The 21,373-nt window shown below is 38.5% G+C and overlaps 1 protein-coding gene across 9 annotated transcripts in view; it reads left to right on the top strand.

The window, feature by feature from the left end:
• The window catches only part of GIGYF2 (GRB10 interacting GYF protein 2), an 80,734-nt gene that overhangs the window by 3,862 nt on the left and 55,499 nt on the right, over nt 1–21,373 (top strand). For all 9 annotated transcript variants that reach the window (XM_086468472.1, XM_086468475.1, XM_086468477.1 and 6 more), the window contains exons 2-5: nt 8,609–8,686; nt 11,312–11,441; nt 13,693–13,788; nt 18,480–18,588. In XM_086468472.1, the coding sequence (XP_086324598.1) occupies nt 8,646–8,686; nt 11,312–11,441; nt 13,693–13,788; nt 18,480–18,588 (376 nt within the window). In that variant the 5' untranslated portion in view covers nt 8,609–8,645. The remainder of the gene's footprint in view (nt 1–8,608; nt 8,687–11,311; nt 11,442–13,692; nt 13,789–18,479; nt 18,589–21,373) is intronic.

Genomic DNA, 21,373 nt, shown 5'->3' with positions numbered 1-21,373 from the left:
CTTAAAGCTTATAATATATAGAAGCTAGATATCTAGACCTCAGGACTGTGGGGAAAAGCAAAAGGGAGTTCTGTAGAGGTAGTAGAGTCTATAGGTCATGGGAAGTTTTGGACATTTAGAGAATTTGTCTTTAAGTAGTGCGTTGTTGACAATACCTTTTGAATCATTAGTGTTTTTTGATTCCTTCAGCTAATTAAGCCTGTGCGTGGTTATTTTATGTCTCTTTGGCCACATGTTTTAAAAAATCTAGGCAAATATAACGAGTGATTAGTTGATGCCTTCAACAGTGGCTCTTGTGTATGTAATTTGTCATTATAAGCAGATAAATAAGCTTACATATAACATGTTAGGAAAACAAACTGGTTAGAAAAATATTTTTGTATGTTAAATAGCTGTTACTACAGTGAAAGTAAGTGATGCTTTGCACTTCGTGAAGGTAATGCTTTGTTACTGGGTATTTGATCCTTTTTGTTCAGTAGAGAAATACTTGTTTCAAGTTGTGGTTACTATGAAATACTTTTTTCCTCCTGTCACTGACCACAAATTGAAATGCTTTGCCTTCTGTTGATAGTATTTTATGATAAAGATACTGGTTTGTGTGACTGGGAGGTTCAGGGGCTATAGATGTCCGTGTGTAGATTATATTGGTTAAAAGCAGATTTGTGGTCTGTGTGTGGTAGCGTGTCAGATGAGAAGAAGGAGGAAAAGATGTGCTTTGTACCCTGTGAAGATTGCTTTGGGTGAAGTTTTATGATCATTACTGGATAGCTGGGTTTATGTAAATTGAGATTTAGAGTCAGCCTGTCATGTGGCAAGGAGTTGCTATGACTGGCAAGTAATGGATGTGTAAACTGTTGGGATTTTTTTTTTGAGCCATGTGTGGTAGAATCTGAGGATGGCTTAGGTTGGAAGAGACCAGCCTTTGGTGGTTGCCTGCTCCGGCCTCCTGCTCAAAACAGGGCTGACGTCAGTGTTAGACTGAATAATGTGTGTGATAGAAAGTGAGTGAGGCTGGTTGTGGAAGTAGCATATGGCAAGGTTTTTTTAAGTAAAAGCCTCTAATAACTTGATTTAATAAATCAGAGGCCCAGTTGAACTACCACTAAAACCCGTGGAAGCTTTTACATTAGGCTTAGTTAATGCTGGATCATCTGTGTATGTAATTTTCTATATTTATGTTATACTATGCTTTAGGAGTACTAGGGCAGCATCAGGATGACATCACAAGTCAGTTTACAACAGTTCTTAGATCAAAACAAGTGAATATCTTTAGAAATATTAACATAAAGAGAAGAAAAGTGATAAGCTATTGAGGTGTTGTTCATATGTAGTAACAAGTTACCTTCTGACTTCTTGGTTAATGAACATTTGCAATTTGATGCACATAGTAATTCCTTCTGTTAGGACTTCTTATTAAACAGTTCCTCACTGTTGAATGTTTGTTTCCTGAAGTGTAGGATGTCTCAGAACTGTGTGAGTCAGAAACCTTAAGGGACAGGGGGAGAGAATTTCTACAAAGCCCAAAGAAGCTGCTTATGTAAATGACATTTAAAAACAAAGATCTGTTAATTCAATTAATGTTTTCAGTGAATGTAGTCTGAAGCTTTGTGCTGCTACTTTGAATATATGTATGGGCTCCACAGTGTTTATGATGAGAGGGAGAGAGGTGCTGCAGTGTGGCTTTGGTTGCATTCATGTAGTCTGGCTGCTGGCCTTGTTGAAGAGCGGGCGGACAGACTCAGCATGCTGATCCGAAACATCTTGTGGAATGGCACAGATTAAGTACTTACCTACTAGGAAGTTTTGATGTACGAAGTAGACAGATGTGGAAGTGATTTTTCAGCTGGAAAACTAGAGTGCTGACAGGATTTGGAATGAGAAGTGGGTGGTGTTCCAGCCAGTGGCAGGGCTAAGGGTGTGGTCCCCTGACTCTGCTTGGAGCTTAATTGCTCGTGTATGCCTTTGGCTGGAAGTGTTGTAATAAAGGTGGAGATCACGCTGCTTTCTGGTGGACAAACTGGGAGAAGCTTTCGTGGTTGTTCATGTTCAGGTGAAGCAAGACGTGGATAGCTCTCTAACCTACCTCTAACCACCAAGTGCACAATAGTAGGTAGGAAAGGAGGAGAATGTCTAGAATTGTGTTATTTAATGTTCCTTTATTTTTCTTGAATTTTGTTAGGTGTGCAGGTCTGCTTAGTGTCTCTTGTCACCCTATCCCAGAAGAGCTTCAGTGCTTACTTGTTGTGTTTGTCATTCTTGACTGCTGTGCAACATGTTGCAAGCTGCAGCACTCCATGAAGGTTTAGATGGATCTGTATGAAGTGAGAAGAGGGCAGTCAGTTTGGTCCTGCTGCTTGAGAACATGAGACAATTTTTGACCAGAAACTATTGAGAGATTGAAACACTTCTGCAGTGATTTGAGACAGGAAGGTTATAAGACTTCAGGAGATCTGAAAATGTAACTGTAATAATAGAGGTGTAGTTTCTGGAGAAGTGGATGGTTTAGACATCATTCCCTTAGGAAAAGCTACTCTTTGGCATGTGGGTAGATAGACCTTCAAAAATTCACTGCCTTTATCAGGATAAAGACTTGGTAAGCCAGAAGGGACTGCTGGGATTCGCCTGGCATCTTGTGTAAGGTGACTAATGGATTTCTTTTTTACTGATCAGTTTTCTGTTTCAACTAGAACATATTTTTTAGAAAATCATTTAGTGTTGACCTGAAAACAACTTACTCTGTTGTTTATCTCTGAATGTCTTGCTGCAGTCCCTTCACTGAATAAACTTGGGTCTTCAGTCTTTTTTACCTGCATGATCATTTATGGACTGAGCAAGATACTTAAATTTTTCTCAAAGCTTGATAAATAGAGCTTTGGTGTGGTGTTGTTGTGGTTTTTTTTTTTTCCCCCACTGTAAGGCATTTCTGTTATGTTCTGTCAATTTTTGAACACCTGATTTATCAGCTTTCTTGCCTTACTGACAACAGAACAGGATACAGTATCCCTGCACTGATAAAAATCCACTCTATTTACTCTATTTCCTTATTTCTGCATTCAGTGTTTTCTGTTAGCTCTTCTAGTCGATGTTGTATCATATGTTCCTTTTTAGCTGATTAATATCAAATCTCAGACTGGTTTCAGGACTATGTTTTTCCAGAATAGTCTTGTGTTTGTATATCACCTATGTTTTCTGCTTATCAGTCTTTTGATTGTATGCTTGGCCTTATTAAATATGACCTGATAGACTGGAATGAGTAATTGAATAATTCATAATGGTTTTATTGATGTGTCATTTCCATTATTTACAATGTCCATGTTTGTCATCCTCAGGTTTTAGAAGTTATGTGGGCCAGTGTTACAGATTCTATAGAAGTAGAGGATAGCTTCTTAACTTTTACTGTTTCAAGAGTATTTTGCCTTCTGAGATGGGTCTTTGTAGATTCTTTAGAAGAGAAGGTTAAAAGAAAAAATAGGTTATGATGATTTGAAACTTTTCATGTGATTCTGAATTATTTTGGCCTCCTTAGCATTCTACATGATTGAAATGTGCTGAAGTTAAAATTTATTTCGCATACTTGCTTGAGCAATGAAATTTCTGCTATTACAAAAGTATATTTTGATTGAATGTCTTCCATAAGTCCACATTGGCTGGCCTTAATTATGTCATTGTCCTTTAATCAATGTTCTCTCCTTTAGCCAATGATTAATGTCAAACAGACTGGTAGTATAACCACCCAAGTCATCCTGTTTACTGCTGTATTTAAAAGGTAGCTTGCATACTGTTCTGGATCTTCTTTAATATTTCAGGAATTAGACAAAATCAGCATTAATTATTCAGTCAACCTGTTAATTTTTTTAAAAACACAGTTACAGGCACTGAAATTAGCTAGCTGTAGTAGCTGCCTGTGGAATTTCTTGCTTGTGGAAGGTGAAGTTTTACCATCTTGATGTAACGTTGCCGTTGCATGTTGAAGCACTGCTGTTAAATTCCTGTTCCAAGTTTATTTAAGGAGAACCAAATTCCTTGCACTGAAATCTGCTTGTGTTAGATTTCCATTGTTTTCTTCGCTTCTCAAAATTTTCAGCCAATTTCTAGGTTAAAAAGGCTGTTTCAAACCTACAGTAGCAACAGAACTACCTTGAAAAGGAAGGATACTTTTCTTCCTAAACATCTCTGATCAAACAGTAGACATTTTCAAATTAGAATAGCTGTGTATAGGAAGGATCAGTGGTGTGTATTTCTTCTGATGTTTAGGTTTCCAAAGTTAATGAAAAACCTAAGCAAGCAGCAGACCCAAAACTATAAATTGCAGTGACAGTCCAAATCTTTAATTTTTTTTGTCTGTAGGAAAGATTAGATAGGCAGACCTGAATGCAGTCATTGCCTAGACTCAACTTGAGATGCTAAGAATCAGTTTATCTCTATCCTGAACAGCAAAACCTCTTGGTGAGACAGATTGCCATGTGGTACAAGCCAACAGAGTTCTGTAATGGAGTTGTAGGAATTTAACATTGCCTGAAAATCTTAACTCAAGTGCCTGCGAAAGTCTGGAAAACATGCTGGTTTAGATCTTTCAGAGTCTCTGGAAAACAGCTTTTTGCCTAGACATTTATTAGGTAGCTGTGCGTTTTAAAAGACCAGAGCTTGTGGCCAGAATGTGCTGCAATAATTATAGACCTTTCTTAGATTTTTTTTTAACTGAAACATCTTGTGCATTTTACCACACAAATCTAACTGGTAGAGTCAAGTTCCAGCTTGTGTCTGAAGCAGATGTACCTGACAAACCTATTAAAACTCTCAAACTAAATAGTGAGCTTGAAAAATAATGTAAAAAACTGTGAGCTTGGTAAAACAACTGTTGTGCCTAAAGCAAACCAATGAAATGAGTGTTGCTGATAGCAACTTCTATACCTATATTACCTGTTATTTGTGAGTGAAAGCCACTTAAAGGCTTAATGTTATTGGATTACATTTTGTGTCTTCCCAGAGGATGGACTTCTGACTTCCAAAGTACTAAGCTGCTGGCAAAATAGGTCCACAGGTTAATGGTGGGGTTGACAGTATTTATTCTCTTTTCAGTCCTGCATGCTAATAGCGGGTTGGTGGCTGCAGTACCACCCCAGGAAAAGGGGGTCCTGGTTCCTGTATATGAAGCAATTCCATTTTTCCCCAAATATGCAGGAAAACTGCAACTGTTTGTAGGGTTGCACTGGCACCTTGATCAAGTGTTAACCTGATTTGAAGAAAAGGTCAAAAGGCTCCCTTTTGAAGGAGTGGTGGGAAGTCCTGAGGTAGCATTCTTGCCTAAGCAGTGGTGCTGACTGGATGCTAACAAAATATGGCCTCAGTTTCTTGCTTCGACTTGAGGCTGTCCCTGTGTGCTCTTTGCCCATACAAAACTTGTGGCTGTGCAGATTCCTCAATCAATAGCCATTAATTTGTAGAAAATCTTGATTTATAGAACTGTAGCAGTTCAGAAAGGGACTTTTCCCTCATCAAATTCTGTCAAGGAGGAAATGTTAGCAAATCACAAAAATAACGTATACTTATCCTTGATTAATAAGGAGGCAGCATAGATAAAAAAGACCAAAATTAACATTTTAATTATTAATACTGAAGTTTAGAGCCTAAGAAAGTTATCTAGATAACAAAGATCTGATAAATTAATGCCGTTTCCTTGGCCAAAATCCTTAAATTTATGACCTGATCATTCATTTCCTTTTCTTAATTCGTCACACTTTTTCTTGCTTCACCTTGACTCTTTCCTCTCATGAAGTGAGTGCCGCGTAGTCCACCCCGACTTGCCTTTCCAGTTAGTACAGCTTCTCCTTTGCGCACCGACAGTGTGTTGTGCAGTCTCTGTCAGAGGTTCCTCTCCAGTTTGACTTCCATGCTCTTGCCTTTTGGCCGCTGCTTTGTAAACTAGCAGAAGCAGTGCATGTTTTTTCCTTTCCCTATCTTGTCTGCTCTAATGTGGCTAAGTGTATTTCTCTCGTGCACTTGCTGCCTTAGCTTTCTTGAGTAATTTTTTTTCCTGTTCCTCTGCCCCCCTCCTCCCAAATCATCACCTCTTTCTAGAGTGCCTCCTTTCCAAGGGTTTGCTCTCAGCTTTGCCTGTAATGTCTTTCATGTATTTTTTTTTTTCCTGGGTAGCGTTGCCTGTTGGAGTAAATTCACCAGTTAAACCTACTCAGATCATCTGCAGGTCTGTTTTTCATTCTGGTTTTTTTTTTTTTTTTTTCTTGTTCAGCCACAGTTTCATCTACTTACAGGTGTCTTGTTTTCAAGTCAGAACTTCTAGGGAGTGAGTAACTGATCCGAATGCAACACAGAGGAAGCTAGCAAAGAGTTCCCAAAATAAAGTGTGGTGTCCAAAATAAGAGACAAGGAAAGCCATTTTTCAGCTCAGTGGCATGAGATTAGCAGTCTTTGAGTATGCTTGTAGGGTACTAAAGTGCTTAGGAGTCTAGTAGAGAAAGATGACACAGTATCTGCAGTTTTTGGGAAGGAGACGACCCAGAGGCTGAAGAGGGTGGGGCCTGGTGGGTCCAAATCTAGTAAACCACTGAATCCTAACTGTTGTTAGTGCTTTATCCTTGCATCTGATGCTTTTCAGCTGTGTTTTCATTGCAGTTTAACATTCAGTGCCATCGTTTTTGATATTACTGACACTAAGCTAGCTTTGTTAGGAGCTAAAGATCCCAGGTTCCCTGGTGATCCACATGGGTTGATCTGAAAGCTCTTTCTTCCTCCCGCCCCCCCGCAGAAGGATTACAGGCATTGCAGGAAGCAAAGGGACATCTGTCGAATTAAGGCTGCTAGGAACTGTGTTAGAGGCTTGTCTCTGCCAAAGTGTGGACGATGGCTTGCTTGAATTGTCCCACAGTATGTTCACATGTGGCTGCTGTTATGTCTCTTTTAGGTACCTGAGCTTCTATTTCGATTTACAGAATGCTGAATGGATATACCGGGAATGTTCTAATGAGCTGTCAGCTACTTCAAAAAGGCAACCCAAATCAGACCAAAATCATCTCAAACTAGGCCTGTGAGCATAGCTAGATATTACTGTATTAGCTTCTGGTGTGTGTAGTGGGGGTAGTCCCATTTCGTTATATAAGGTTATTGTGAAAATAAAAATACTACACTTTGCATATAAGTTACTGTGTATGGGAAAAAGTTAATATGGCATGTAGTAACAATGCGTGAGCCAAATGTTGGTTGATAGGTTTAGGCTCTATGGAGTTTTGCAACTATTTGTAATCTTATGCCCAAAAGATTTGGGTAAAATCTACTCAAGGAGTTTTACTGTGGGTTTTTCGGTGCATTTTTTAGCTTTCAGGCTGTTGATTTTTTTTTCTTCAGTATCATTATTTCACTAGCATATATGTAAGAAAAAAGTGTTTCCTTTGTTTGGTTTTGTCTTTTTCTTCAGTAACTTAATGCCCTTTCTACTTCTATCTCCCCACGTTTTGTTTTTCTTTTCCATCACCTTTTCATGTAAAAAAGGTGATGGAAAAGCTCTTTATTTAGTCCTTGGGTCTATTAAGAAACAGAGTTCTGATATGACAGAGCTCTCTCCCTACTGTCTGTCTTCATGGGTTCTTGAAGTCTAATCCACTGGTTTCTGTAGGTGATGCTTCAAATCCTGTTTTTTTTGGGCTTTGGTTACAGTGTGTTTGATTTTTAAAAAAAACACCAACCAAGCAAACAAAAAAAAAACCCCAAAAAACCAAACCAAAACCCCTTCCTCTGCAGATTTGGATTTTGCCGTTCCTGGAAGGAAAGAGGAGTTGTGTTTTCCTACTGCAAAAGACGCTTCCCCGGGACTGCCTGGGCTGGACTTGGCTCTGATAGAGAAAACTTGATAGCCTTCCCTTAGTCTTGTTCTTTCCCTCCAGTATGGCTTCATCTGCTGTTGTCCCTTCCCTCTTGATGTGTAGGAGCTTGGCCTGACCTTCAGTAGTGTCTGCAGGTCCTTGGCTAATAGGAATGAAAGTAGCTCAAGTCTTAAGTTGCGTGGTTTTTTGCTTTATAAAACCAAGAATGAGAGAAATACTGTCATCTGCCCTCAGATTTAGGAGGCTATCCCAGCATTGGGTGTACTCAATCTCTAGAAGGCTTATTTTTCAAGAATGAGCAGTGGAAATTTCTTGAATACTCTGCCACTCAACTGGCAAATCTTTCTTGCTGTAATTCTACTGGGCTTTTTTATCCTCATGTAATTGTCAGGAAGCTGCAGTTCTGTTAATTAAGCATTACTGCTCTTACAGAAGAGGATTATGCATCAAATTCTGTGTTTGGCTGTCTTGCAGTAATCACTGACTTGAAAAGGGAGTGTTTGTACAAATTGTTTCTTCAGACACCCTGATCCAGTGTCCTGTTTGAGCTGTTAAAAGAGGAATTTAGGGAAGAGATCTTGATGCAGTTAGTTCTATATAAGTAAATCAATCTGTGTTGGAGAGCTGAAGTGGATTCCTTAAAAAAAAAAATAAATGTAGTCCATTTTTTCACTTTCTTGCATGACCAAGTGTGCTTTTGTATTGTGAAGAAATTTATGAAGGACTGTATTAATCCAGTTGTTTTCATAGTAAACATTCTTATTTTTTAGGTTCACACTTTTTAAAAAAGGAATAGAACAGGAAAAAATGGCAGCAGAAACTCAGACACTTAACTTTGGGCCTGAATGGTGAGTTTTTTCTCTTTTGTGAGACTCTGAAACCTTGTCTAAAACTTAAAAAAAAAAAAAACCAAACAAAACAAACACACCCACAAAAATAATGAATTTCTATCCTTTGGGGTTGGGGCTAAATTGATTATAAGACTGAATGGGATATAATGTCTTTGTTGTTCCATACTGCTTCACCTCAGTCCCTGGCCTGTGACTGAAAGTAACGTTGTAAGATTAGTCTTCACTTGGTAAATTGGCATTGTGTATGAAATGAATTGAGTTTCATCTTTATGTGAGACATTGACATTGCTACTGAGTATCTGAGGGAGGAATAATGTTTATGATCTTGGAGGTGTATGCAAAGCAAGTGAAGAACACTTACTTGCTTGGTCTTTCCATGTGATAGATATTAATAAGGAAGTTCTTACACGCTCCTCACTGGGCTTCAGTCTATAACTAAGCAAGCTTTTTTTTTTTCCAGCATTAAAAAACCCCTATCTATATGGAATATGGTGAAAGTGTGTATTTCATGTCATAGTCTCCTGCATGTGCGCACTGAAAAATGTCAGGAACAATAACTTTTGTGTTAAAGGGAGTCCATGATGTTGTGTAACCTTGTGTCAGCTATTAGTTTTCCAGCTTGTCTGACGTGTGTTGTCCTGAATTTTGCTAAAGAGTAGTTGCACAGGTATGATTATTGTTCAGTATTTGTTCCAATTACTTGTTAAAGTGCTGGTGACTGCGGTTACAAACAAGAATTGTGGATGGTGTGGTTTCTGAAGAGTGATGTGATCCTTAAGTGTGTAAATGGGAGTGTGGAGAGGTTATAGGGAATATAATCACCACATAGCATGTGGTAGGAACGTTGCTGGAATAACATTCACTTTCGCTGACACATTTTTATACACCATATACTAAAATTGGAGAGCAGTCAACAAAGAAGACATGATTTGTAGCCTGGAAAACAATGAGAAAGCTCAGTCTATTTTGTTAGATTGAAAGAAGGTTAAAGACTGACTTTATCACTATCTATAAATACACCAGCCAGGCAGATATCTTATGCTGGAGTGTTCTTCAGTGTAAGACACAGACATGATTAGATTCATTGATGGATTGAAGCCAAAGTTACATTAAAGAAGAGAAGGGGGAAGGCAACTCTAAAAAAACCACTTATTTTAACAGCAACTTGATTGCTGTATCATTGTGAAGGGACTTCAGTCTCCATTTAGTTTAAAAACCAGATTAGTTTGTGAAAGTATATATTGTACTTCAGTGAGTTACTAGATTTTTGCAAGAATAATGGGATAAAATTATAAGATCTATAATTATTATTTTGGGTCGCAGTATAGTCATGTCTGTCATGTAAGCTGTGGTATCATTTAATAATGAAACTCTTGGTCACATTGGATCTGGTTTGGGGTTGAACATGTAATCCTTTGAAATACCGCCTTCCCAGGCACTTTTTGTTTGGGAGTGGTACGTGAGGAAACTGCCACTGGGTGGCACCAAACTAAAAAAATAAGATAAGTATTTGACTTGCAAATTACTTTTTCTTTTCTGTTTAAAGAACAATAAACAAATCAAGGCATGCTTCAATAATTAGGTGAAAGGTAGCCTCTGAATCAATGTTTTACTTTAGAGCACCTTTCTTCCCAAGGATTTTGCAATTGTTGGGAAGAGTTTTCATTCTTTACTTGTCGAAGACGCTCATCAAGGAGAATGTAGGAAAATGGTCTGGGTTTTCTTTCTTGTCATGCATCCTTTTGTAAAACAGTCCTCAAACTTAAAAATACAGGGTATTTGGGTAGCTGAGGAAATGATTGCATAGAACAAGACTAATCCACCTGGGGAGTGGGAGTAATATCATACAACTGGAAGATGTTACCTGCAAGAAGTTGAGTAGATTACCTGTGTGGGATGGGACCAAATTTAATAGCGTATTTATCTGTAACCGTCAGTTAGATTACTGCTTGAAATGTCTCTGAAGTGTGGCCCTATTTTCTACTTTTTTTTTTGAGGCACTAAGCGAAATAATATATGCACTTTCTGAAAAAATGACGTTAACTTTAAGTTCTGGAAGAGGAATTTGTACTAGACTAGGATTCCGGAGACACAAGAAGAAACTTCATTGCAAAATTTACTGTCCTATACTGTTTGTTAAACTTTGCAAAACATCTGAATAAACTTTTTCTTTAGATTGATGTTTGCCACACTGTCCCTAGAGTGGTAAGAATTTTTCTTGTCAAAAAGAAGCTGTCGTCATTAATATCTATGGAAGATTTACAACTGAATTTTGTGCAGGCAGTGTAAATAGCTTAGTCAAGGCTTTAGGGGAGTAGCTAGCTTGCTTTATAGTCAACATAAGAGTTCTCCATGGAATGAGTTGAATTCATTGATGTGCTTGTGGGAATTTTTTCTTTCTCTTTCCTGGCTATGGGGAAAATGAGGGAAGCTCTTTTGCTCTCCTGGTTGAAGCACCAAGTTTTAGAGTTTTGAAGTTAAACTGTTAATGTCTTTCCTTTGCTTTCAGTACTGCATTTATTTCACTTGTGTCAAGCCTGTAAATGTGCAGAGGGATGATAGCAAGAGTTGAAGACACATTCTCCTCAATTCTTTTTTCATTGCTTTTCTGCTTTATTTTAGGCTGCGAGCTTTGTCTAGTGGCGGGAGCGTGACATCCCCTCCTCTGTCTCCGGCTTTGCCAAAGTACAAACTAGCAGACTATCGCTATGGGAGAGAAGAAATGTTGGCACTTTTTCTAAAGGATAATAAGGTGAGCAGGAAGAAGAAGAAGGCCTGATGTGTGTATTCCTAATGATGGTCTTGTGATTAGGAATAGTTACTTGTATTTTGTGATTGTGGACAGAGGAATTGTTTATCCCTTGGCAAAGAACTGAAGAGATCTGATTGTGGGGTTTTTTGTGTATGTGCTTATTTGACCTTGCTCTTGCTCCATTCGTTATGTTTGATTCTTTTTGCCACTTAGGAGCAACTTCCTGTATGCCCTGAGAACAAAAAAAACCTGATTGCCGTATTCGGTCCTGCTGCCACAGGTGACTGAGGGTTTAAGTCTCCTTGCAGCTGTGCAGATTTGCTTGCCTCAGTAGGATTTTATTTAATATAGTGTAAAACAGTTACTTGATTCAGCCTGAAAGTCAGGCAATAAGTCATATTAGCAGATCTAAAAAAGGCAAGAGCTCCCCATTTACCCTGGCTTAAGGCAGCTCACTTTAGCAGGTACCCAGCCCAATGAAAGCGGTCCTCAAGTAGTTTATTTCTCTGGGACACAGGACACAAATACAGTCTAGCACGTGTAATACAAAAGAGCAGTGTAGAAAGTCAAGAACTTCCTTCTTATTTAAATTCAGACAAGGGTTCTCAGTGATACAAAAGTCACATTTTGGAGAGTGTTCCAGGCAAATGATTCATACATTCTGCATTTGTAAACATCAGGTTTTTCTGTAGGTGGTGACAGAGGTTGGTTTATTGTTGGAGCAGGCCCACAGTGACTTGGAAGTCTGAATCTCTTGGAGAGCCTTAGCCTCGAGTCAGGGAGGGACTGCAAGGAATTATGTGAGGTTGTGCCTTTAGCTTTGCGTATAGATGTGCACACATACCTCCATGTTCTTACCCTACCATGACCGTGCTGACATTTTCATACAGTGCTGGGAGCCCTGCATTGCTTCTATGTGGATTCAAGGGCATTGAATGTCAAAGATTTTTTCTAAAGCTTTTAAGTGTGTTGTAGCTTAAAGCCATGCTTTAACATGCAGAATTATCCTGCTCTGCTTTGAGAAGCTGTGATTTAAAACTTGAGGTTATGCTTGAATAAGTCAGCCTGTCAGACACCATTGTTTTTTCACAATTTGGTATGTTGTATCAGACGATGCTGCGACCTCTACAGTTGTGACTGATTCAGAGCAACTTATTAATACCCTGTGTTACCGGAAGCTCTCAGGTGGTTACAAATCATCCAAAAGCATATTTTTCTCCCTGTGTGTTGGCCAGAAGGGCATTATTATTAGAGTATGTTTTGCTTTTGATGTATGCGTTTCCATGGTGCCGAGTAATTCTGGTTATTGAGACTGAGAGGACTCTTGACACTGTTTCTAGTCAATTACTAGATGCAGTGCTTTTAAGCTGTATCTTGTACCCTAGTCCTTTCTCACTGTGACATCTTCAGTCTTTGCTGGCTGAAGATTAGGCAAAGTTGCATTTCTGAGAGATACTCTCACTGGAAGCAGGAAGATTTCTGCTAGTGTATACTGAAATGAAAAAATAAAATCCTAGGTTGCTTTGCTTCAGTTAAAATTGGGAGAAGTTTTTATCTCTAGTATTGTGAACTAGGTATTTTTGAAACAGTTCTCTGCTGGCATAATTAGAACTTACTTGGCTGTAATTGCAGCTTCTTGTCCACATGCTCAAGGTCACATCTGCTGATGGAGCGTCCATCTGATGATGGACGGATTGAAATATTTTTATTTTGATTTAAATCATCAGTGTTCTCTACTTAATAAATCCATACCTATATTCTCACTTTACTACTTCTGTTTTGTTTTACTCTCCTTGTTCGTTTTAAGTTGTAAATCCTGACTTTAGTTCAAAAACAACTTCTGTGCTATATAGGGTAGTTTTGGTCTATAAATAAAAGTCTGGCTATAAAAGTGCTTTGAGGTTAAAGCAATACTTTTTTAGTTTACCAGATGAAATTTCAGTTCACATTTGAGCTGCAGTGGTGTGGAAGCTTGAGTTCTGATGTGTATGATATTGATACTTGACGTATTACAGGTGTGGGTGGTGGATGCTTGGATGTTTTGTCTATATTTTTTTTTTTTCTGGGGGAAGTAAATTTGCAGTGGAGTTACACCCACCCGAAATAAATGTTATTTGAAGTACTGGGGTACTGGGTAGATGGAGGTAGAGTTGGCAGGATAAAAAAATATTTTTGTGAATCAAAGTGTGTGGCATCATCTCTGAAGTGGAAATACTTGGGTGTATTTGTATGCTGTTTTCCTTTCATACAGATACCTTCAGACCTTCTGGATAAGGAGTTTCTGCCTATTTTACAAGAAGAGCCCCTGCCACCACTGGCACTTGTACCTTTTACAGAAGAAGAACAGGTTTGTATCCTTTTTTTTTTTAAATGTCACTTTTTTTTAAAAAAAAAAAATGTTTAGATTGTCATTAGTGTAGTGGCAGAACAGTACACCTCCGTTAGATTTCAGGGAAAGAAATTATGAATGCATACTCTATTATCATAAAGTTCATACTCCATCTCAGTTTTCTGAAGTTTGAACAAATACCTTTTGTTCGGTGTTCTGTTGATGGCAGACAGTCAACTAATTAAATTTAGGATCATCTGGGAAGTATTACCTATTTCTTAAGTACACGGCATTTTTAGATCAGTGGAACTTTATACAGTTTTTGGACCACCTTCTCTGTTGCGATAGAAGTCTAAGGTGTGTGACTTCAGTTTTGTGGTCTTTGGAGAAGTGTTGAGGTTTTTTGACTGTTAACATTTCTTAGGAAGGGGCAGTGCTCAGCTGTTTTGTATGTAAGCAGCTGCTTGATTATTTCCTTGTTTGGTCTCTATAGGTATATAACTAATTGGGGAACAAGGTAAGAGTGAGAACAGGTAGTCCGCAAAGATTCTGTTTCAGGGGTCACTGATCAGAGTAGTTTGAAAGCTCTTGCTTTAAATTTGAATCCTAGCAGAGAAAACTGCCCCCTCCAGATAAATGCCTCTGACTTTTGACTCTGAATTGATTCCCTCTTTATGGCTGTCAGAACGTCTGAGTTTGCAGTTGCTCTGTGGTTTGTCATGTTTCTCAGCACTTTTCTTACTTCAGAACACTGTTTTGGGTTTTTTTTTGTTTCTTTTCTGCTCGAAAGCTAAGTATTTTTACTGACTTGAATGCAATTCCTAAAAAAAGAGGTGGGAAGTGTTAGTTTCTTAAGATTTCAGAGCATCCTCCTTCCTTTGCTTCATGCTATTGTTTTCTTCAATTTTTCATCATCTCTTTGTGCCTGGATATTCTGGCATATCCTCTTCTCTTTTGGAATTGCTTCCTCTTCAGAGTTGATTCATACTTTTTTGTGTCTTTGTAGAATGCTATCCTTAAGATGCTAATAGTTTAGCTTTTAATCAGCAGTCTTATTTAAGTTCACATGAATACACTGTAGGCACTTCATGTCATAGTTATTCTCAGTCTAAGTTGCCTTTTAAGACTATACTTTCATGCAAAATCTTAGCCCAGCTCCCATTCTCCAGTGTGAGCAGGAGGGATTCAGGCAGCAAGCCGAGGAAGTGTCAACCAGATGTACAGTAGCACACCAGAATATTGAACCTTGGTGTTAAATACCTTTGGACGTACTTTTTTCTGATACGTAGCGGAGTCCTTCAGAGAGTAAACTACAAGCCTTTTATGGTTAAAGGGGATGTTGACTTCTGGTGATTGCCAAGATACTCTCCAAGAGGAGTAATACGGGTTTCAGGCTATAGTGTTGAAAGTGTGCCGAGTAGCCTCTTGGTACAGATGAGATGGTAAGTGCTGCTGAGCTTCAGGGATATGTGGTCCTCTACTGCTGTGCCCAGTGTTTTGATCAGTCTTGAAAACTTCTGAGGAGTTGATGTGCACTATGTCACTTTTTTTTTACTGCTCTTTCATGTGTAGTTACAAAGGAGTCTTCATGATCATCTTAGCAGTTCTCTGCAAGCTCTGCAAAAATCTTAATCTGAAAGAAGAGGTCCATATTCCCTTTTCAAGAAAGTCTTTCCTTTAGTGCTTTTTGGGGACCCACAGGATGTGAACAATCTGGTTTTTCTTGTCTGAAGATCTTTTTCTCCGCTTTCTGATGTGAGATAGCAAGGGAATGGCATTATTTAAGCTACCAGAAATTCCTGGTGTTTGTTCCCCATGACATATTAAACATTGGTCATTATCAAGAATCATGTTCAGAAGTGATCTTGAGGTTAATGTTAATGGCTTTGCTGCTAGCTGTGGTGCAGGAAATCTCCTTCACCAAAGGTTGATAAGAGTTTAAAATGCCTTTATGCCCCCTCCATGAGCACTGCAGGTGGTATTATCCTCTCAGAAGCTGAGGGACAGATTTGGAATCCTGTAGAGGATAGGCTGATGAGAACACATGTACTTTGGGGTAGTGTTCAGTTGAAGGTGAACCAGTCAGGCTTACTCTAGTCTTGGATTCAGCACAGTTCTTGCTTGCAACCTGAGAATTACGGACCTGATAGCATTGTAGTTGTATGTGTAGTATGTCTGGGAAGAACTTGTCTCAAGCTGATTTAAAGGTGTGTTACCTAGAGGTGGATGATGGATAATGTCAGCTATATGAATTTAAGCTTAAATTTGTTTAGTATTGTGGGGTTTTAACTATTCAGTTACTTAGGACTACAGTATTCCCTATTACAGGACACGGATATAGTTTGGATAGAATTGCTGGTCCTTATTATCATTTTTCTGTAGAATGTCACTTATCTGGTGATGAGGATGTTGAGCTAACCTAGAGCTCAATGCCTTCACCTTTAAGTTTTATTAAATGACATCATAGACTCATCGAAGATCTGTTTCCAGGGAACTGTCTTTTGAGGAAGAGGTTTCTGCAGATAACTTTAACAGAGTTTTCCACCACTGACGATATGCAGCGTATGTTCCTTTGCCTTTCCCCTCTGCCTCCCTTATTCCTATTTGCATTAGGAAAGAATTGAGTTAGAATCATGGAATTATTAGGTTGGAAGAGACCTCTAGGGTCATCAAGTCCAACCGTCAACCTAACACTACCATGCCCACTAAACTGTTCCCAGAAGTGCTATATCAACATGTTTTTTGAACACCTTCAGAGATGGTGACTCCACCCCTTCCCTGGGCAGCCTGTTCCAACGTTTGACCACTCATTCAATAAAGAAATTTTTCCTAATGTCCAGTCTAAACCTCCTCTTGCACAACTTGAGGCTGTTTCCTCTTTCTCTATCACTTCTTACTTGGGAGAAGAGACCGATACCCACCTTGCTACATCCTCCTTTCAGGTAGTTGTAGAGAGTGATAAGGTCTCCCCTCAGCCTTCTCTTTTCCAGACTGAACAACCCCAGTTCCCTCAGCTGCTCCTCATAAGACCTGTTCTTTAGACCCTTCAGTTGCTTCTTTAGACCAGCTTTGTTGCCCTCCTGTGAACATGCTCCAGCACCTCAATGTCCTTGTAGCGATGGGCCCAAAAGCACACACAGTATTCAAGGTGAATGTGACTGTACAACCTCCTCCACAACCAGATACTCCACGCATGAAATTCATATTTGTCCAATTTGGAGAGAAGGATGTTGTAGGGGACTGTGTCAAAGGCCTTACAGAAGTCCAGATGGACATCATCTGTAGCTCTTCCCTTGTCCATTGAAGTGGCTACTCTATGATAGAAGGTCACTAGGTTGGTCAGGCAGGACTTGCCCTTGGTGAAGCCATACTGCCTGCCTTGAATCACCTCCATGTCCTCCATGTGCCTTAGTGTAGCTTCTAGGGGGATTTTACCATGTGGATTATTATCATTATGTATGTTACAAGGATTGCATCTTCACCACAGCAAGCTATGCAGAGGGGAGGGAGAATTTGTTCAGGGTTTAGGCAGAGAGATTCAATCACAAACAAAACTGAAAAAGGAAGTGAGATTATTGTTTTGTTCTTATTGGAAAAATAAGGCATCAAAAATTAAGGAATCTCCTATGCAAGACAGTGTATCTGATCAATAGCTTAAAGTTTTTCCTGTAGTGAAATACTTCAGCAGTTCACAAAAAAAGCAGAAGTATCAACAGCAGGAAAGGTGATGATTTGCTTAGAGGCAAATGGAGGTGGTCATTTTGACTTGCTGTTGAAATGATTGACTTAAACTTTAAGAGCTAGCTGGGAAAATACAATCAGATTTACTGGAGGCTGACCTTGCTATTCTGCCATGCATGACTGGATTTCTTTTTTCCCTCAAGTCTATGTAGTTACTAGTTCTCTCCTGAAGGAAGATCTACTTTGTAGGAAGAACTAATTATTTAAAACTTGCATTCAAAAAGTGTGTGAATTCAGGTTTGCTTGTTAATGTTTCTGAATGGGCTCCTGAATTCTTTGGCCCAGTTTCCCAACTATTTGTGCTCAGAGAATGGGGCCAGAGTTGGTTACAATTATCCGTTCTTTACTGAAATTGCTTTTTCTTTAGTGATTACTTCGTATTAAAATAAAGTTGATTTTTAATGACTATGACTTGAATTTCAGAAGTCTTAAACACACTTAGTTTTCCCCAAAGCATGTTACTCCTGTGATATACTTAAAGCAAAAAAAATTATTTCTGCAAAGGAGATTGGCAAATGAAATTTTGTTCAGGTTCTGTTACTCTTTACATGTTCCTGTTTTACTTAAGAAGGATGTTTAGAATTGGTATTAATTGTCAGGTATAGGTAGGTGCCAGTCAGTTTTTGCAACTGAACGGCTGTGTTGAAGGCTGCTGATGTTCTAATGACTTCTGTGCTGGAATCATCTGGTAAGCGAGTAGGTGCTCACTTGCTACCTTTAAAGCATGGGAAATTCAGGTAAGTAGCTTGGAAGCACTAATATTGACCAAAATGCATTTATAGACTGCTTCAGCTACTCATGTCTCCAAGGAATCCTTTGCCTTGTTAGTGTTAGTCAGTGGTAGGGAATTTGTAGTGAACATAAGGAAAGCAAAGCTGGCGTTAAGCTACATTTAGGATAACGGTAAGTGTTTCTAATTTTGGTTTTTTTAACAGAATCTCACCTTGGCTCTTTCTTCTTCTTGGCAGAGAAATTTCTCAATGTCCGTAAACAGTGCTGCTGTCCTGCGGTTGACGGGACGTGGAGGAGGAACGGTGGTAGGGGCTCCTCGAGGTCGAAGTTCCTCTAGAGGTCGAGGTGAGCTGTCAGTGGGAAGTGCCGCAATGTATGCGAGTGATCCACGTTAAAGCTTCTGAAAGATGTTAGATGGAGCTTGGTTATAGCCAGATTTTTCTCAAGCCCGGTTTCTTACCTCTTAAAGCTTTGAAACCTCTCAATAAGGTGATGTTAGGGAATGAATACTATGTTTAGTGGCGATTCTGCACATCTTAGTGCACATCTGGTGCCTGGGTTATGTGCCTTTGTCAGATTGGTGGGTGTGGAAAGCAAAAGGGAAAGGTAGTTTTGAGTTGGAATAGGAAATTATTTGGTTCAGAACTGTTAGAAATAACTTTATTAAAGGTGTAAAACCAATTTTTAGAGAAAAGGGAGAAGAATCCTCAAATGTATTTAAAACTTAACATTGTAGTAGATGTTTCTGAAAAGTCATTTATTAACATCCTGAGAATAAACAGGAGAAGGTTAATGGAAAGACATAATTGAATTTGAGTCTTGCCAATTTTGTCAACTATAGTCGATATCTCATCCTCGATCACTTCAGACATTTGCAAATGAATTGAGAAAATGTCCTCAAGCTGTATCACTGGAGTCAAAACAAATTAAATCCAGAATTTATTTTGGCAGTTGCCTTTCAATGTGCATACTGTTGTGAACACTGTTTTGGGGGTTTTATATACAAATATGATGGGTTACATTTACAATACTAAGAAGCTTGTAACTTAGAAATATCAGGAGTAATTAATCATATAACCTCTGTCTTTGCAGGTGCTTAGATGAGGTTTCTCTCGGGCTTGTTTCTAATTTAATTCTAAATGTCCTTAACTGGTGATGTTTTCAACAACATCTTCAGAAATCACTTCCATACATAATTAAATGCTTGACCAGAATTTTCCTGACTGAATTTGTTCTTTCTTTTCTGTTCTCATTCCTTAATCCTGCTTTCCTCTTGGCTTAATCTTTCAGATATTTGTAAATTGTTGTCTGTCTTCTTGTGGTTGCTTTCCAGCTAAGGCATATACATTTAAACTTTTACAAAGCTATCCCTGGTTTTCCCTGCACTTTCCTGTCTTTATTTATCATTGTCTTTGCTCAAATGGTCAGGGTTTAATTGAAAAATATAAGTATGTGCATGTACATAGATGTGGGGTGACACTCATATGTACCTTGTTATTTCTGTTGTACATTTGGAAACTTGCATTTTTGCTGTGTGCTTTTAATGTGTATTGCATTGCTACCACCCGTGTTTCACTCTTCCTAGGAATACATCTATTACCTATTTTATTTTTTTAGATTTATTAAGGCTTAATTCTGCAATGGAAATGAATGCTGCTTAAGATTTGATGACTTGATATCGTATGACCACTAGTGTGCTCTCTAGTTTCGGTATCAAGATACCGTGACCATTTCAATTTGCCAAACCCTTTATTTTTTTCTTTTGTCAAGTTTTCCTTTCTGTTTTTGCTGTACCATTAACAATGAATGTCGTCTTTATGCAGAGAGCAGTGGGTTGCTTTTCAATTGCCCCCACTAGTTTCAATGAGGTTATAGGGTTAAACGTGGCAGAACATGGCTTCTAATACAGTGATTCTATTATTGAATTGCATAGAAATGTATGCATGAAAATTTTGTATGGCAATGAAGTTTGATTCGTGCACTTCAGTGTACAGAACTTAATGTGCTATTATTAAGGTTTTGAAAGTTTCTGCTGCATGTATTCCTGGTTTTTTCATACTTAATTTTTAAGATATGTTAGAAATCTTAGCTCAAGAACTTTGTTGCAGAATTCATCTTTTTCCACTTTTGTTTTCATCCTCATTTGATCTGTTTGTCTTAATTTGTATGAATCATATACTGTGCTTGTTAGGCTGCTCTGTCACTTTTGTCTTCTGCTAAGCTGTAAATGACACATTTCTCCAGTAAATTACTGAGCATTCCATCTCTCGTTGATCCTGGTTGCTACTTCTTTCTTCCACTCTTCCCCTTTTCTTTTCTTGAGCAATTAGTCTTGGGCTTTAGGCATGATGAGTCTTCCCAAAGTTTCTGTATCTCAGCAAACAAATTATGGCTTCTGCCAGGACAAATTTGTACATTTTTTCAAAATGATACACATTATGATCTTGTAATTAAGAACTTTGTTTCTGATAGGTATTTATGATAAGCTCAGTGTAGGACTGTTAATGTCTAACTTAAAAAACTAACATGCTGCTTGCAAGTAGGAAGCTTTCAATGCGGTTCTGTTTTTTTCAAGTTACAGTGAAAAGGACCTGAAATTTCTTTGGAGTTTGTTCACTAAATGAACTGCTTCACTTAATAGTTGGAAAACCTTTTTCTTTATTGCATTGCGAAATCGCCTGAGTTCAAAAGGTTATCTGGTGTTTTTCGTGAACTTTATGTCATTGTATGCAACAAAGCTGCTGATGATCAAATGCGGGCTTCAGCCTTACCAAAACAAGATTACTGTCTTGAAGTGACTTGCACAACAGTAACTTCAGGGGAGAATTTGCATGTACGATTAGATTTCTTAATTAAGTTCCATCACTGAGGCACAAATCACAGAATTGTGTTCCAGCATTTGGGAGTGTGAGAGGGAATTTATGACAGATTGTTAAAGGGAAGAAGAGATGAACTGCTGGTAAAGGAAGGTTATTGTTAGAACACTAAATGTGACTTCCCGTATCAGTATTTAAAACTACACCATAACACTCAGTAAATATTTTCTCAATAGTCACCCCAAGTCTTACCGACAGTAATTGTTTAGCTGATGTGAAAAGTAGTACTATGTGGAAGTTGCTTTGTTTTTTGT

This window comes from Leptosomus discolor, chromosome 7, assembly GCF_034619465.1.
Source record: "Leptosomus discolor isolate bLepDis1 chromosome 7, bLepDis1.hap2, whole genome shotgun sequence".
In the NCBI taxonomy this organism is placed as follows: Eukaryota; Metazoa; Chordata; class Aves; order Leptosomiformes; family Leptosomidae; genus Leptosomus; species Leptosomus discolor.
This window is presented reverse-complemented; position numbering and strand designations above follow the sequence as displayed.